Source organism: Calliphora vicina, chromosome 4 (assembly GCF_958450345.1).
Source record: "Calliphora vicina chromosome 4, idCalVici1.1, whole genome shotgun sequence".
In the NCBI taxonomy this organism is placed as follows: domain Eukaryota; kingdom Metazoa; phylum Arthropoda; class Insecta; order Diptera; family Calliphoridae; genus Calliphora; species Calliphora vicina.
In genome coordinates, this window is record NC_088783.1 from 106,532,153 (window position 1) to 106,546,405 (window position 14,253).

Below are 14,253 nucleotides of genomic sequence, written 5' to 3' on the forward strand. Positions count from 1 at the left end.
CAAAAATATAATATCAAACAAATAATTACACATCATTTTAAAAAGTGTAAATAAATAAAATTTTGTTCTAATGTATTTTGTTTATGGTTTCTGCCAATATAGTAAAATAGCAGTTTATTAAACTGCTAGGGCAATACTGCTATTGTTTTTTATATTAAGTAATATCCTGACAGTCCATGAGTTTTATAGTCAACATAAAATTTAAAAAGTAATACCTAGAATTTTTCAGAAACGTATTAGTTTGTGAAATGTTTGTTTTTTATTTAATTCAATTACCTCTTTTATTCAATCCGCAGTTTCTTAACACTGCAGCCACACGATCAAGTTTTTCTTGATAGTCTTTTACATATACTGTTTGTCAAAATTTATAAAAATTGAAAGCGGTGACGTAGGCAGCACGCAACTTGAAAACAATTTTAGTACAAATTGGACATAAAAATGTAATCAGCTGTTTTCTTGAATGAAAAATTGAACACCAACTTGAATGTGAAATTGAATGCAAGTTCGTTTCAATTCTTAAAAGTGTGAGTGTATTAGTAAAAAAGTGTGAGTGTATTAAAACTTGAAAGGCAAAACTTGATCGTGTAACCCCCAAGTAATCTGATGAAAATTAAATGTTTTTGCGGATAACATCTCCAGTTATACAATAAAAAATCGCAACTATTTATCATTTTCATTTCCATTGACACCATTGCATTATTATGCACTATTATGAACACTGTTGTATCAACATGAGTTACAAATGTTTCTCCAAACACTTCCTAATAATGTAGATAATACCGTTTCCAATTGCAAAAAATAAAAATTGACAACTGCACCCAACCGGTGCTTGCAACTTTTTTCATAAAAACCCGCTAAATCTATTTTTTTCTGATAATTTTATAAATTCTATCCTCATTATCAAAATGCGTAGTTACGTTTTTACCTAAAGTTCTAATGACAGTTTTCATACAACAATTATTTTAAGTGACAGCTTAACTATATGATAACATATAACCAGACTTCGTGATAATGGGGGTAATATTTATATTGTATTTTACTACTGCATATTTGCATGAAATGTCTTTTTGAATGAATGAAATTGCACTGAAACCCAAAAAAACTTATAAAAATGTTAAGAAGTTTACTAGCTTTCTCTTAGATTAGAAGTTATAGGATTTTGAAGTCATTGTGTATAATTGTAAATTTGTCTTATATTTAATAAATTATCTGCACAATATGGTTATTAATTTTTGCTAATAAAATATAATTATTTTTTGAATATCACTTTATTAGTATATTGCAAAAATCGCACAAATTTTCATTATGCACATTATCTCCACTAAATTTTACTTAAAAATCGCTCAATAGCCATCACTGGCGACCACTAGTAAAAATGCTGTATTATCAAAATGTCTGACTTAAAGTGAGTGTGAGAAAAAATTTTATTATTTATTATTTTAATAATAAATATTGTTTATTTCAATTGAATTTATAAACAAAGTGTTTAATATAAAGTGCTTTACACAATTTATATAAAATATAACTTAAATGGGAATAACTTTCAAAGAAATTTCGCAGTGAAAAAAATTTTCTTTGTAATTTTAAGGGGAAATCGCGGAGTGGGGGTCAACAATTTACGACAGCTGCGTGTCAAGTGTAGAAAAATATTTTTTTTAACAATTTAATGATAAAACTTGAAAATAATATTAATTTTTAATTTATTATTGTTTTGTTTCAGTGATGACTTATTAAATTATGATATAGGAGATGTTATAGATGATCAGGTCTTGATAGGAGCTGACGAAGATGAACTATTGCTTTCAGATGATGGTGAGTACAGTAAACGTTTGATAATGATAAATTGTATATATTCATCGGCTAATGTTTGTGTGTATAATTTGTAGATTTAGAAAAAGATGTTTCTAAGGAAGAAAAACAAAAATTAAAATCTGAAGCCGAGGAATGGGTTAAATCACAAATCAAAGATAAACCGAAAGCAAAACCAAAACAAGTTGCAGAACAAAAACCAATTGAACCACAAAAACCCTGCCAGACAGAAAATATTAAAAATGAAGATAACAAAGTACAAGAAAGCTCTGCTATGGAAGAGCAGCAACAACCACAAACTTCAGCCCCAGTGGTTGCAGAGTCATCTACCCAAGAATTCAAAACACCAGCTGAACAAACAAATGTCACACCTATTAACAACGTGGAAACAAATAGTACTGTTGTAAATCCTACTGTAGCATTAGAAATTACACCCAGTTCTGGAAAAGAAATGGAATTGGATCAATCGTCAACTATATCTAACTCTGCAGCCAGCTTAACAAATGATTCTTGCGCCTCTTCTATAATACAAAGTTCACAAGAAAGTGCAAGTGTTACCATGAGTCATGGTGATGTATCAGATCCTCGTGAGGATTATGAGGACGAACGTGAAGAGCGTACAAATATAAAGACAACTAGTGAACGAGAATCGTTTGAGCACAGCAATGAACATTCGCCAGGTATTTTATACAAATTTTAAATACTCATTTTTATCAGTATAAATTAATTTAATTTATTTCGTTGAGTAAGCATTTTCTAGATTTAAATACTATTACAATGACACGTTGTATACTTTTTATAATTAAGTCAATATTTCAAGAAATAGTACTCCAAAACATATAAATAATACTAAAGAAAATCATAATTTCTTAATTTAATTTCTTTAATATTAATTTAAAAAGAAAATCATATCTTAATTTTAATTATTTACTACTATTTACTGCATATTATCAGTTTAATTTATTATTTTTATTTGTTTTATTTTTTTTTTTAGAAAAATCTGTAAATCGTTATGTTTACCATCAAAAAAGAAATGGTGCACCGCTATTACGTGGCCACCCCTTACGAGGTCCTGCTCCTCTTTTCCAACGTCCCTTGTTGCGTTTCCCTCCACATGGTAATATATCCTTGCTATCACCATCGCCCTTTACGCATTTGGGCGGTTTAGCTACAGTTACATTAACACATCCCAATTCCAATCCTCTTATTCCAGGTCAACCATTTCCACCACCAGCGCAACAACCCAATACAAATCCTTTTGCACCACAACTCCCTCCCAATTCCCTACAGAATACACCTCATGGGCATATGGCAGGTCCAAATCATGACCCAAATAATCCACACCATAGGCCACGACATCCATTTGGTTTTCGACCAGGTCCCATGGCAGGGTTTCGACATCCCAATCCCAATAACATGTATTCTCAGGTGCCGCATGATTATAATGGTGGCCAGGGACCTGGTGGATTCAATCAGCATCAATTTGGCGGACCTCGTAATGTGTTTAGACCAGAAGGTCCGATGGGCTTGCCGCCCGGTATGCGTCCTGGCATGCGCATGCAAAGACCTCCCCTACAAGCTTTACCACCTCATGCTATGCCTAATCAGGGTAATTTTATCAATGCTCCTCCCCATCAGATTAGACCACAAACTGGTCCTGGACCACAACCATTACCTGGAGTTCCCTCTGTACCTGGTCAAAATCCTCCCGTTTCAAACCAACCTCCAGCTGGTCAAATTCCTGCAGCTGCACCTGCGCTAGCACCCCGTAAAGTTCTTATTAATCCTAATTTTAAGGGGGGTGTTGAAGCAGCCACCAGTAAATTTATACAAGAAACTCAATACATGAACGCCATAAACTCCCACGTGCCTCGGGTACAAAGCGATGAGGAGCTATTGCGTCAACAAGAGGAATTCATTAATAAAAATCGTGAACACATTGAGAAACGACGTCATGCCAGAGATGCTTCGCCCGGTCGACGATCTCGCAGCCGCAGTCGTTCACGCTCTCGTTCCCGTTCACCACGCAGTGTTTCTCGCGAACGTAGTTATACACCACCAAAACGTCATCCCAATGGTGGTCCCAACAATCGCAATGATCGTTTTGATCGAGAACGCGAACGGGATCGTGAAAGAGTTGATCGTGATCGTCCTACCAACGATGATAAGAATACACGCGTAGGTCGTGCTGGCAGCAGGGACCGTGAAGATCGTGACAGAGATCGTAATCGGCCAATAGGTGGTTATAATAACAGCAATCGACCGGGTGCTCCTAATCGTTTTAGGCGTGCCAACAGTCGTGATCGTGATTATGAGAATCGTAATCAAGGTGGCGGCGGTGGCAATTATGGTAAACGTCGTCGTAGCAATTCACCTTCACCTGGAAATCGTGGCGGAAGTGGTAATTTTGGTGGCAATAGAGGACGTTATAATAATGATCGTGATAAATCAGAGGTAAGTTATTGTCAATTTATATTATTTACACTTTAAGTGGAAATTGGTTTAGACTACAGGGAGTGTTATCATCTAGAATTGTTCACATTATTGTAAAAACAAGCTGTACAAAATAATCAAAATTTGCAAAAGTTTCGATTTTGTAACCTATTCCGAATAGTATTTTTAACACGATATACAAAAGTAAAGCAATAATTCAAAAATATAGAAATGAAACCAAATAATTAAGTATTTGCTCTAATCGATATAATCATGTGTTATTTTCTTATTTTGGATGCAAATTGATTTAAATTCTGTGAGATTTGGTAAACATTTTTTTAATATTCTAAAGGTAGGGTCACTCATGGCAAAAAAATCGTAACCACTTCTATTAGCACAAATTTGTTTGACGTGTTTACTCTTACAAGTGTTTTGTAAATTCAAACAGCATCAAATAAAATAAAACAATTTTTTTTTGTTTTGAATAGGCGTAAGTAAAACGAGTTTTTGAAATAAATAAAAGAATTCAAATATATTTTATTTAGTGGTTACGTATTTTTCGTCAAATAATTGCCATGTGTGACCCTACCTGAAGTCTTGGATAAAATCCAGTCAATTTTATGTAAGAATTTTTTCTCCCGAGAAATTTATAGTCCTCTTGTTTATAACGAGATATGTAAAAAGAAATAGTGCACTTCTTGTTTGCTTCAAATATTTGAATTTTTACGTAAATCAAACCAAATAAGAAAAGGCAGATTTTAAAAATATTTAAAACTGTAATATTTGTGAAAAGGGGCACTAAGCTAACGAATTCTTTATAGTAAAATTACCGTATTGGAAAGACTAATGCCCTATGTAGACTCTAATTTTAAAAATAATGATAACTTTAGAATAAAAATATTTATAGCATATAAAATTTAATATTAAAGTCATTGCGTTCCAATAGAAATTGTATATGCGAAACCGCTATCTCTCATATAATTATAAAACTATTGGCCCATTGTTTCAAAAAAAGTAACAAAAAAGATGTTACCTCTAAGTGACAACTGGTGTTGCAATTATTTGCTGACCATTGCTAGATCACACATTTTAAATGATTTAAATCCTGGAAAATTTTCGCCAATTACAATAATATATCCTCTATGAAAGGTAAAATTTTCAAAGTTAAATAAAAAATTATTATTTGATGTTAGGCTTCTCTAAATCAAATTGCGATCAAAAATCCACGATAAGATGAATAAAACACAGAGATTCTAAAATATTGGTTTAATCCTGATTTGTATACTCTAACATTCGATGTACAGCTGCGGTCAAAATAATAGCACCACAACATTCATATTGTTATATTAAAATATTACGTAAAAACTGTTAAATTAATTTTTGTTGTTTTTGTATTAATTTATGCTTAATTCAATAAACTTTCAAACATTAAAAATAATTTTGAAAATTAGAAGCAAATTTTAAAGAAAAACAACATAATATATAACTACCTACGAAATTCATCAGTCAAAAAAAATAGCACCAAGATAAAAATCGATTAAAATAAACAAAAATTAACCAGGACAAAATTTAATTTAGTAATAATTATTATGGTTTATAACGTTCTTAACACGTTATTATTAAAAGTAAAATATTGCTGCCTTTTGTTTTCGTATTTTTTGGTCGGTCTGACCACCTCCTACCCATAAAGATTCTAAAATTTTTAAAATTTTGTATCCAACTTGTATGCCAAATATATTTTTTCATTCCCCAAAATAAATTGTTAAATATTTTTGGTTTCCTTTTACCCTTTTTGTGACTTTAATAAAATTATGTTTGGGGATATCGCATCCTGTGCCACGACATTGACCTTTTAGCTTGAAACCCAAATTTATATCAATTTATCATTCCATAGATCATTTCTAAGGTCATAATTTCTTTGATTTATATCTGAGTATGATTTTATCAAGCATTTGATCATATAATATTGAATTATTTATTCCACATATTCAATATATTCTTCGAATGTTATAGTAGAAAAACCACGATCAAATTATAATTTTAAAATTTGTGTGTTTGTAAGAAAAGATGAATATATTATCTTAAATTTTAGTTGAAATTGGATTCGGAGGACATTCTATAGAAGTCTGATATCAAACAATATAATTTGTTTAATTATTTGACCAAGAAGTTTTTTGGTACTTGAATGTTGAAAAATGGTAATGTGACTTTGGAAATTTTACCTTTAATAGAGGATGTTATATTGTTATTGATATGTAATGGTCAGCGAATAACTGCAACACTAGTCGCCATTTTTGACCACCGTGCAGAACATAAATGCCTGATTTTCGAAACGGTGGGCCAAGAGTGTTATGATTAAAAGCGATAAGCGGTTTCGCAACCTGAAATTTATATTTTTATTTCAACGCAATGTTTTTTAAAACCATTTCTAAATATCTATAAATAGTTTTTTCTGAATTAAGCTAATTAATTGTATGTTCAGAAATCATAATTTTTTAAACTAGAGCTCACATACACCACTTTTTTTGTTACTAAAAAAAATTTGAAAAGTAAAATAAATATTTTTGTTTTAAATTTTATTAATTTCGATATAAATTAATTCAAATTATAATATTATGGCGATTTTTTAAATCGAAAACATAAATATTCTATATTTTTTTCGACAATTTCTTACGATGGTGCTATTATTTTGACTGCACAAAATCTGGGTATTTTTCAAAAATACCATATAATTGATTGAAAAGTTTATTTTTCTTAAAGAAAACTTTACTCATAAAAGAAATAGAGATTAATTAACGATCTTATAGTATATTTAATTAAAATCATTATGAAAATAAAAATATTTTCCATGTTGATTGCTTTAAGGTTCTGTGGTGCTATTATTTTGACCGGCACTGTATATATTTTGAATATGTGCTATAATTAATTCCACCTTATATGATTAAATGCTTGATAACATCATACTTAGATATAAATCAAGGAAAATGGATTTTTTGTTTACCTTTTTCATGCATTTTGACCATCTAAATGTCCGAATATCACAAAGTGATAGTTAATAAAAGAAAACGGTATTTTTGTGTTGGATGAAATCTGTATCGGATTATTTCGGCTGTCGCTCAGTGCTATCAATCACAATTTTATTAAAAAATTGAGGCCACAAGATTGTAGTGAAATCAAAATCATAGAAGAAAGTATTTTTTGGAAACAAAAAAATATATTTGGAATACCAATTCGATATAAAAACTGAAAAACTTTGACAATTTGTGGGAAGACGAAGATAAATTCGTATAAAACATTGCATAATAAGAATCTACATAACTGATTCAATATGTGGTCAAAATTTGATGAAATTCTACTTCCACAAAGTGGGTCAAAAGATCAATTGAAATATTTCTTTTGTTCCAGATGTCACTAACATAAAAATTTTAAACTCAATTATTTCGAAATTGGAAAAAAATTATACACTATTGTTTTAATTAAGGGGACGAATTACAAATCATAATAATTGTTATTAATTTAAAATTTGATCTTGAACTTGGTATTATTTTGTTAAATCAAAGTTAGAAATCGATTAAAATAAACAAAAATGTTGAAAGAAAATTTTTAAATAAATAACAATTATTATGGTTTATGATTTGTTTAACAATTGTCTACATTCCAGTTCCACTTAATTTTAGACGAAAATCAGCTTGATACTAATTCAGATTCTCCTTCAGCAAAATCAAATGGAGTACGAAAAGTATCAGCTAAGGAATTCTAAATCAAACTAAAGCTAAATGAATATATTAAATAAAAATCAACTAAATATTTGATACTTTATAGAAAAATAAAAGTAACAATCATGCATTTAAGGGTTAAAAGTAAAATATTTCTGGGCTTCATTTTTTTGCCAGCTATTTTGAATCTAATTTTCAATTTTTTATACAGATTGGAAGTTTAGAGGACTTGAATATAATAATAAAAAAAAAACAACTAGAGTTAATTTTACAGATTTTAAATAGTATTACTTTATAACTACATAATAGTCGTGGTGCTATTATTTTGAGCGCTGCTGAACCAACGTATCTTAGTACTTTTCAAGGACATTAATACTCTTCATTAATTTTAGTGTGTTATGTATTTCTACGCATACAAACATTATGTACATTACAATTATAAACTGACAAACATAAATATCATGATAAGGTACAATAATAGAACACATGTTGTTACAAAAACAAAACACATGCTAAATTTTCGTTCAACTTACTAGATTATGTTCTAAAAACAGGCTATTAGTGCACTTTAGTGTACAGGTAGCGTCGATTTCAGTGTGCACATAGGCATACAACAATTTAACAAATAAATTTTTCTTTAAAAAAAACTGAAACACTAGGTTCTAGGTAAACATTTTACTACCTAACTGTTATTTATTTACAATGTTGAAGTATTTTTATGTTGTTAATTGCCAATGCACCAAAAATATTTAATTTTGATGTTAAGTGTTTTGACAATTTCGTTAATTTAAGTGTACATACTTTTGTATGTGTACTTTTGTACATTAATAACTAAACAATAGAAAAAAGTAAAAAACAAAAATAAAGGAACGATATTTAAAAAATTAAGAAAAATAGTAGTTTTCGGTTTTGCTAAGGAATATTTTGTAGGAAATGCCATGTGTAATAGATAAATTATAAAGCACTCACATAAGATCCTTGAACAAATACTTCTTATCCTAATATGAAGAAATGCCTAAAATAATAATAACCTCCCAGGCAGAAAAATACCACCGGGCAGATGTTGGCGAAATGTGAAAGTTTCTGATGCAAATGATAACACCATTCCGTATTCTGAAAACTGTAACTTTAATACTGTTTTAATATACAGTTGGGGGATTCAAACGGTCTCCTATTAGGTCGTATTGTCATAATGTCATAAAATATTTTTTTAGTTTAAACAAATTTTTGTTGGGATTCAAACAAAAAAGTTATAAACTAATAAGACTTTTTGAACTATGTTTATTGGTTTGTCATAAAATAACACTTTTTTTGTTTGCAGCACAACAAGAAGTTGTTTAAACTAAAAAAATATTTTACGACATTATGACAATACGACCTAATAGCAGACCGTTTGAATCCCCCAAGTGTTTTCTCAATTTTGGATACTCTATTCTAAGGCGTTCTGTATCGATCGAAACAAATAGAGTCGGACGGGGCAAGGTTTGAACTATAAGGCGGGTGAGGCAAAACTTCCAACTTCACTTCATTCTAAATACTTTTTAACATGTATTGCAAAATATAACGTCATTATGGAATATTACGGTTTAATGTCTGGCTCCATATTCTGCCAATGCTCGCTTCATGGTGTGATGGTCTGTCAGATTTCAGCAGCTCATAATAGATAGAACCCTTAGCGCCATGGATTTGGTGTCGATTCGGCTGGTTGTCAGGCTCATATACGATCTCATAAGCTTTGGGTTATCGTATCGAAATTTCTCAGGAATTCCCGGGAATATTTTTTTTGTAAATTTTTGGGAAATGTTTGTCAGGAATCTCTTTATAAGCTTTTTTTCAAAGTTACACTATTCAGATTCGATGCGATGGATCATCTATCCATATATTTTTTCGGTTCTAGCAACAGATTGAACTGAATTTAACTGAATTTTTTTTCACTAAACTCTAAATAAGAAACCCTTAAAAAGGCTAGATCAATATTGTACAACCAAATATAGTTATTATTTTTTTTAAATCGCTGGTAAAATTATACGAACAAAATTTACATTTTTTTTGTATTAATTCAGTATTCAGTCCGAGAAATCAAGAACCCTAATCGCAAGTCTTGATTTGGTGCAAAAATTATTTTCTTTTATAGCCTTGAAGCAGCATTTCAGACATACATCTTAGCTTCAATTCGTATGGTAACCAATTTCCCAGCTTTTGGATGAATCCTGCTGCTTGCAAACGTATTGATTGAGTAGCTCCCAATGATTTTTTTCATTTTCATTTCATTTATTGTAATATTTTATATTTTACAAGCTCTTGTTGAGTTTGACAACAATCTTCATGGAGTAAAGCGTCCAATTCTTGGTATTTAAACTTTTCCGGCTGGCCTGGCCGATATTTATACCACCTCTCACGTTGAAACCGATGAAACACATTCACCATAAGCTTCAATGAGCAATCGGTGTGATTCAGCTGCACTTTTTTCAAATTAAAGAAGTAAAGCAAAACTTCTCGCATATGACGCTTTGTTGTCACAAAATTTGTAATTTTCGAAGCAAAAAAACGTTGTTGTTTACACTATAATGTTAAATATCAAAGTGAGAATAAATGACAGACATGTACCCTTCAAAATACCGAATTTTTAAGTCATAAACCCAATAATAATTTATATGCGATTTGAATTAACAAAAATGTAATCATTGAATGTAATTAGTGGCATAAACCATATGCCCTAATGTTTATAGGACCAGGAGGAGTTTCAAAATCAATCAAAAAACTTCAATAAAGTATAATGAGCTAGGTCTGACTCTCGAAAAGCTTTTCATCTTTTGCGGATAATAACTAATTTTAAGCGAACTTTATAGATATAAAATGAAAGGCATTTCAAAAACCTTTCTACGACTTATAAAGAGTGTTCCAATAGGACGGATATAGCATTCAACAACACGTACAAACGATAAAATTGTTTTATCAAAATGGGTGTTTTGTTCGGGCAACGATTCGCGCGTTTCGCCCATTTCTGGCTGAATGGGTTCGTCAACATACCCAAATTATCGAATTTGGAAGGATACCAATTCACAGGAGATCCCAGAGCGTCTAATGCAACCGAAAAAGTCACAGTTTGGTGTGGATTTTGGGCAGGCGGCGCCAGTGATTACCAACTTCTTTGATGAATTGGGTGATATGGACACTAACGACATGTGGTTTCAACAGGCCGGCGCTACGTGCGACACAGCTCATGCCACATGAAGACATGATCATGTAACGTAGAGGTGATATGAACTGGCCACCTAGATCGTGTGATTTGACCCCGCTACACTTTTTCTTGTGGGGGTTTCTTAAGTCGCCGGTTTATTCGAATAAGCCACAAACCACAGCGGCCCTTAAATCCAACACAAACCATGCCTTCGGTCAAATTCAGCCTGATTTATGCGCCATAGTTTTGGAAAATTTAACGTTTCGGATGCGCGCCACCCAGCGAATGGCCTTTCAAACGTATAAAACATTTTGATGATATCTCACACATACTAAGTTTTATTTAAATTTAAAGATATGAAGCGCTTAATGAAATAAACTTCAAACCGCTTTAGAAATTCAGACCGAAAATGGTTCTAAATCGGGAATAATATTTTTAACCTATATTTTTATACCAACAATTTTTTTTCACTAATTTTTCTTCAAAATGATTTTTTTGTTTGTTTTCCATCTTTATCTTAAAATATACTTTGGTGCAGGGTTTATAAAATTCAAATATATAGCACTCTTGTTTTAATAGATTTCAATTCGGATTTACTTTTAAAAAATTACCAAAGCTCTTACAAATTTTCTAAAACAATTTCAGGTTGAGGAAGATGAAGAAACTCGTGCCTACCGCTTGCAAATTGAAAAACAAAAGGCTTTACGTGAACAAATAATGCGTGACAAAGAAATGAAACGTAGACGGGCTGCAGAAGAAAAACAATACGAGGTAAGTTATATTAAAATATCCATTTTTAGATATAAAAATCAAATTCCGCCCCCCCAAAAAAAAACTACAAATAGTTTTCGTTTCTTACAAAAAGAAAAATTAAATAAAATCCTTTAAAGCTGATCTATATGTTAAGAGAAAACTAATTTAGATTTTAATTCCCTAAAAAATATAAAAATTAAAAATGCGTTTAAAAACCAAAGTAAAAAAAAGAAACAAAAATTCATACAAAAACAATTCCCCAACAAAAATCTTAGGAAAAACGTAGTGGTGGACCACAACAAAAAGATGACACGCCTCCACAACCAACAACACATCATCAGCAGCAGCAGAACTCACAAAAACTAAAAGAAGTAGTTTCCGAACGTAAAATAATTTCGCTTAAAAAGCGGCCAGCCGAACACAATGATAACGACAATGATCATGGCAGACCAACACAAAGAAAAACCATACCAACGGCCAAAATTTTGCCAGAAGCTAAGAAAACTCTAACAGATCATTTGACACATAATGCAACGAGTGGAGAACGCGGTGGTGGCGGCGGCTCAAATAGTATTAGTCAAAATACTGCTATTATTAAGCCGGTGTTCAAAAAAGATTCATCTTCAGCTACGGTGGCGGCTATAAAACCTCAACCTCATCAACAGTCACAGTCACAACGGCGTATGTCATCACACAGTGAGGATGAAGTACAGCTGGACTATGACGAAGACGATCTACTATTAGATGAAGAAGAAATGCTATTAGCTTCGCCCGATCCCACACCTCCTCGAGAATCAGCATCTAAACAACGTATAGAATCGCGTACACCCTCGCCTGAGCCTAATGTCAAATCCCACAATGTTGCCCGGAAGTCTATGAATGCTCGTGGTAGCGGTGGCAATCATGGAACTTCAAAGCCTAGCTTTAGTTCGACAAATCGTAGAGTCGTTTTAAAAACCTCATCTAATTCTTCTGGATCGACTGGAACAAATTCTACTAGTAGAGGTCGCGATATGGGCTCATCGAGCAATAGTGGTGGTGGTGGTGGTAATAGCAACTCACGTAGAGCTGTTTTTGAACGTTTAGATGTACGCAACAGTAGACAGCAGTCGCCCTCAACTGCCGGTACCAGTTCAAGTGGAAATTCTGATAGTAAACGTAAACCACAAAGGATTGTATTAAAGCACGATTAAATTATATTTCTAGATTCCTCAATTATTTTTTTTTTCGTTTCTTTCCACTTCTGCTCTTAAGATAATGTGTTTTTTTTTTCCTCTCTCTCACAATAGTTTAATAGTTATTTAAACCTCCTTGTTCACCTGTTACAAATTTATATAAATACTGCAATGCTTCTTAAGCAAATTGCTGATGCGTTTAATTAAAACAAATATTGAAAAACAAGTGTAATCACTCAAAACAAAGCTTGATTTTTATATAAAGCAAGTTTTATATATATTTTAAGTTAGTTTTACAAACTATCTAACCAACAAACAATATCAATATATATAAATATTTGCAAAAAAAAAAAAAAAAAACGTTGTATAAGAAGGTATAACAAAATATTTTTTATTTTATTTAAGCAAATATTTTTTTTAATCAACTATAACACTTATATGCTTGTTTGCTAAAGATGATTTCTCATCATCATTGAGTTAAAACTGTAATGTAAAAGAAAATATTGTTAAAGAAGTTTAAGGGAAAGTTGTTAAGTTAATTTCAATTAAAAGTTTTATAAATAGGAGATTACAAAAAGAGCAGCCTATTCCAGTAGAGGGTATAGCTGAATAATTTGTACATTCAATTCATATGTCCTATTTAAATGGGGTTTCTAGGCGGATTGTGTATTTGACAGTTGCTGCCAGCTATAAACATTTATGAAAGCAGCGAATATCTAAATCACATTTAAAGAAAAAAGACACATCATCAAATCAGATATAAACATTTTCGAATCAGTTAACCTTCTTTTTACCAAAGGTTTTTTATGTACATGGTTTACCAATACCCACCCGGGTGACACTACACTTCTATAAATATATGCGACGAACGAAATTTTAAAAAATTGAAAAAACCTTATAAAAAGTTTAAAATGGTTCTATTAAATTCTCTAGAACTCTAGAATTTGTTCAGTGAGTACAAATTTCATTTAAATCGAAACAAAATTAAAACAAATATTAAACCAATAAAATCGATGTGGTCACCCGGGTGGGTATTGGTAAAGCGAAGGTTAAAGGATTGAATTGTATGTGAATTTCTATCACCGTTTTTTACTATAATATATTGTACAGATTGCTAATTTAAATTTTAAAAGTTTCGATCACATTGGACGATATTTTCTGAAATAAATGTGAATATAAACTTAAT

The 14,253-nt window shown here is 31.3% G+C and overlaps 1 protein-coding gene across 2 annotated transcripts; it reads left to right on the forward strand.

The window, feature by feature from the left end:
* The first annotated feature begins 1,353 nt into the window (after positions 1 to 1,353).
* On the forward strand, positions 1,354 to 13,150 carry LOC135956902 (uncharacterized protein DDB_G0284459). 2 transcript variants are annotated; one of them, XM_065507506.1, is made up of 7 exons: positions 1,354 to 1,405; positions 1,721 to 1,812; positions 1,887 to 2,489; positions 2,804 to 2,926; positions 3,023 to 4,263; positions 11,785 to 11,910; positions 12,168 to 13,150. In XM_065507506.1, exons 1-7 carry the CDS (start codon positions 1,392 to 1,394, stop codon positions 13,083 to 13,085), a joined length of 3,117 nt encoding a protein of 1,038 aa, XP_065363578.1. In that variant the 5' UTR covers positions 1,354 to 1,391; the 3' UTR covers positions 13,086 to 13,150. The 2 variants fall into 2 exon arrangements, with proteins under 2 accessions (XP_065363578.1, XP_065363577.1); XM_065507505.1 differs by having other exon boundaries at positions 2,804 to 4,263.
* Positions 13,151 to 14,253: the final 1,103 nt, after the last annotated feature.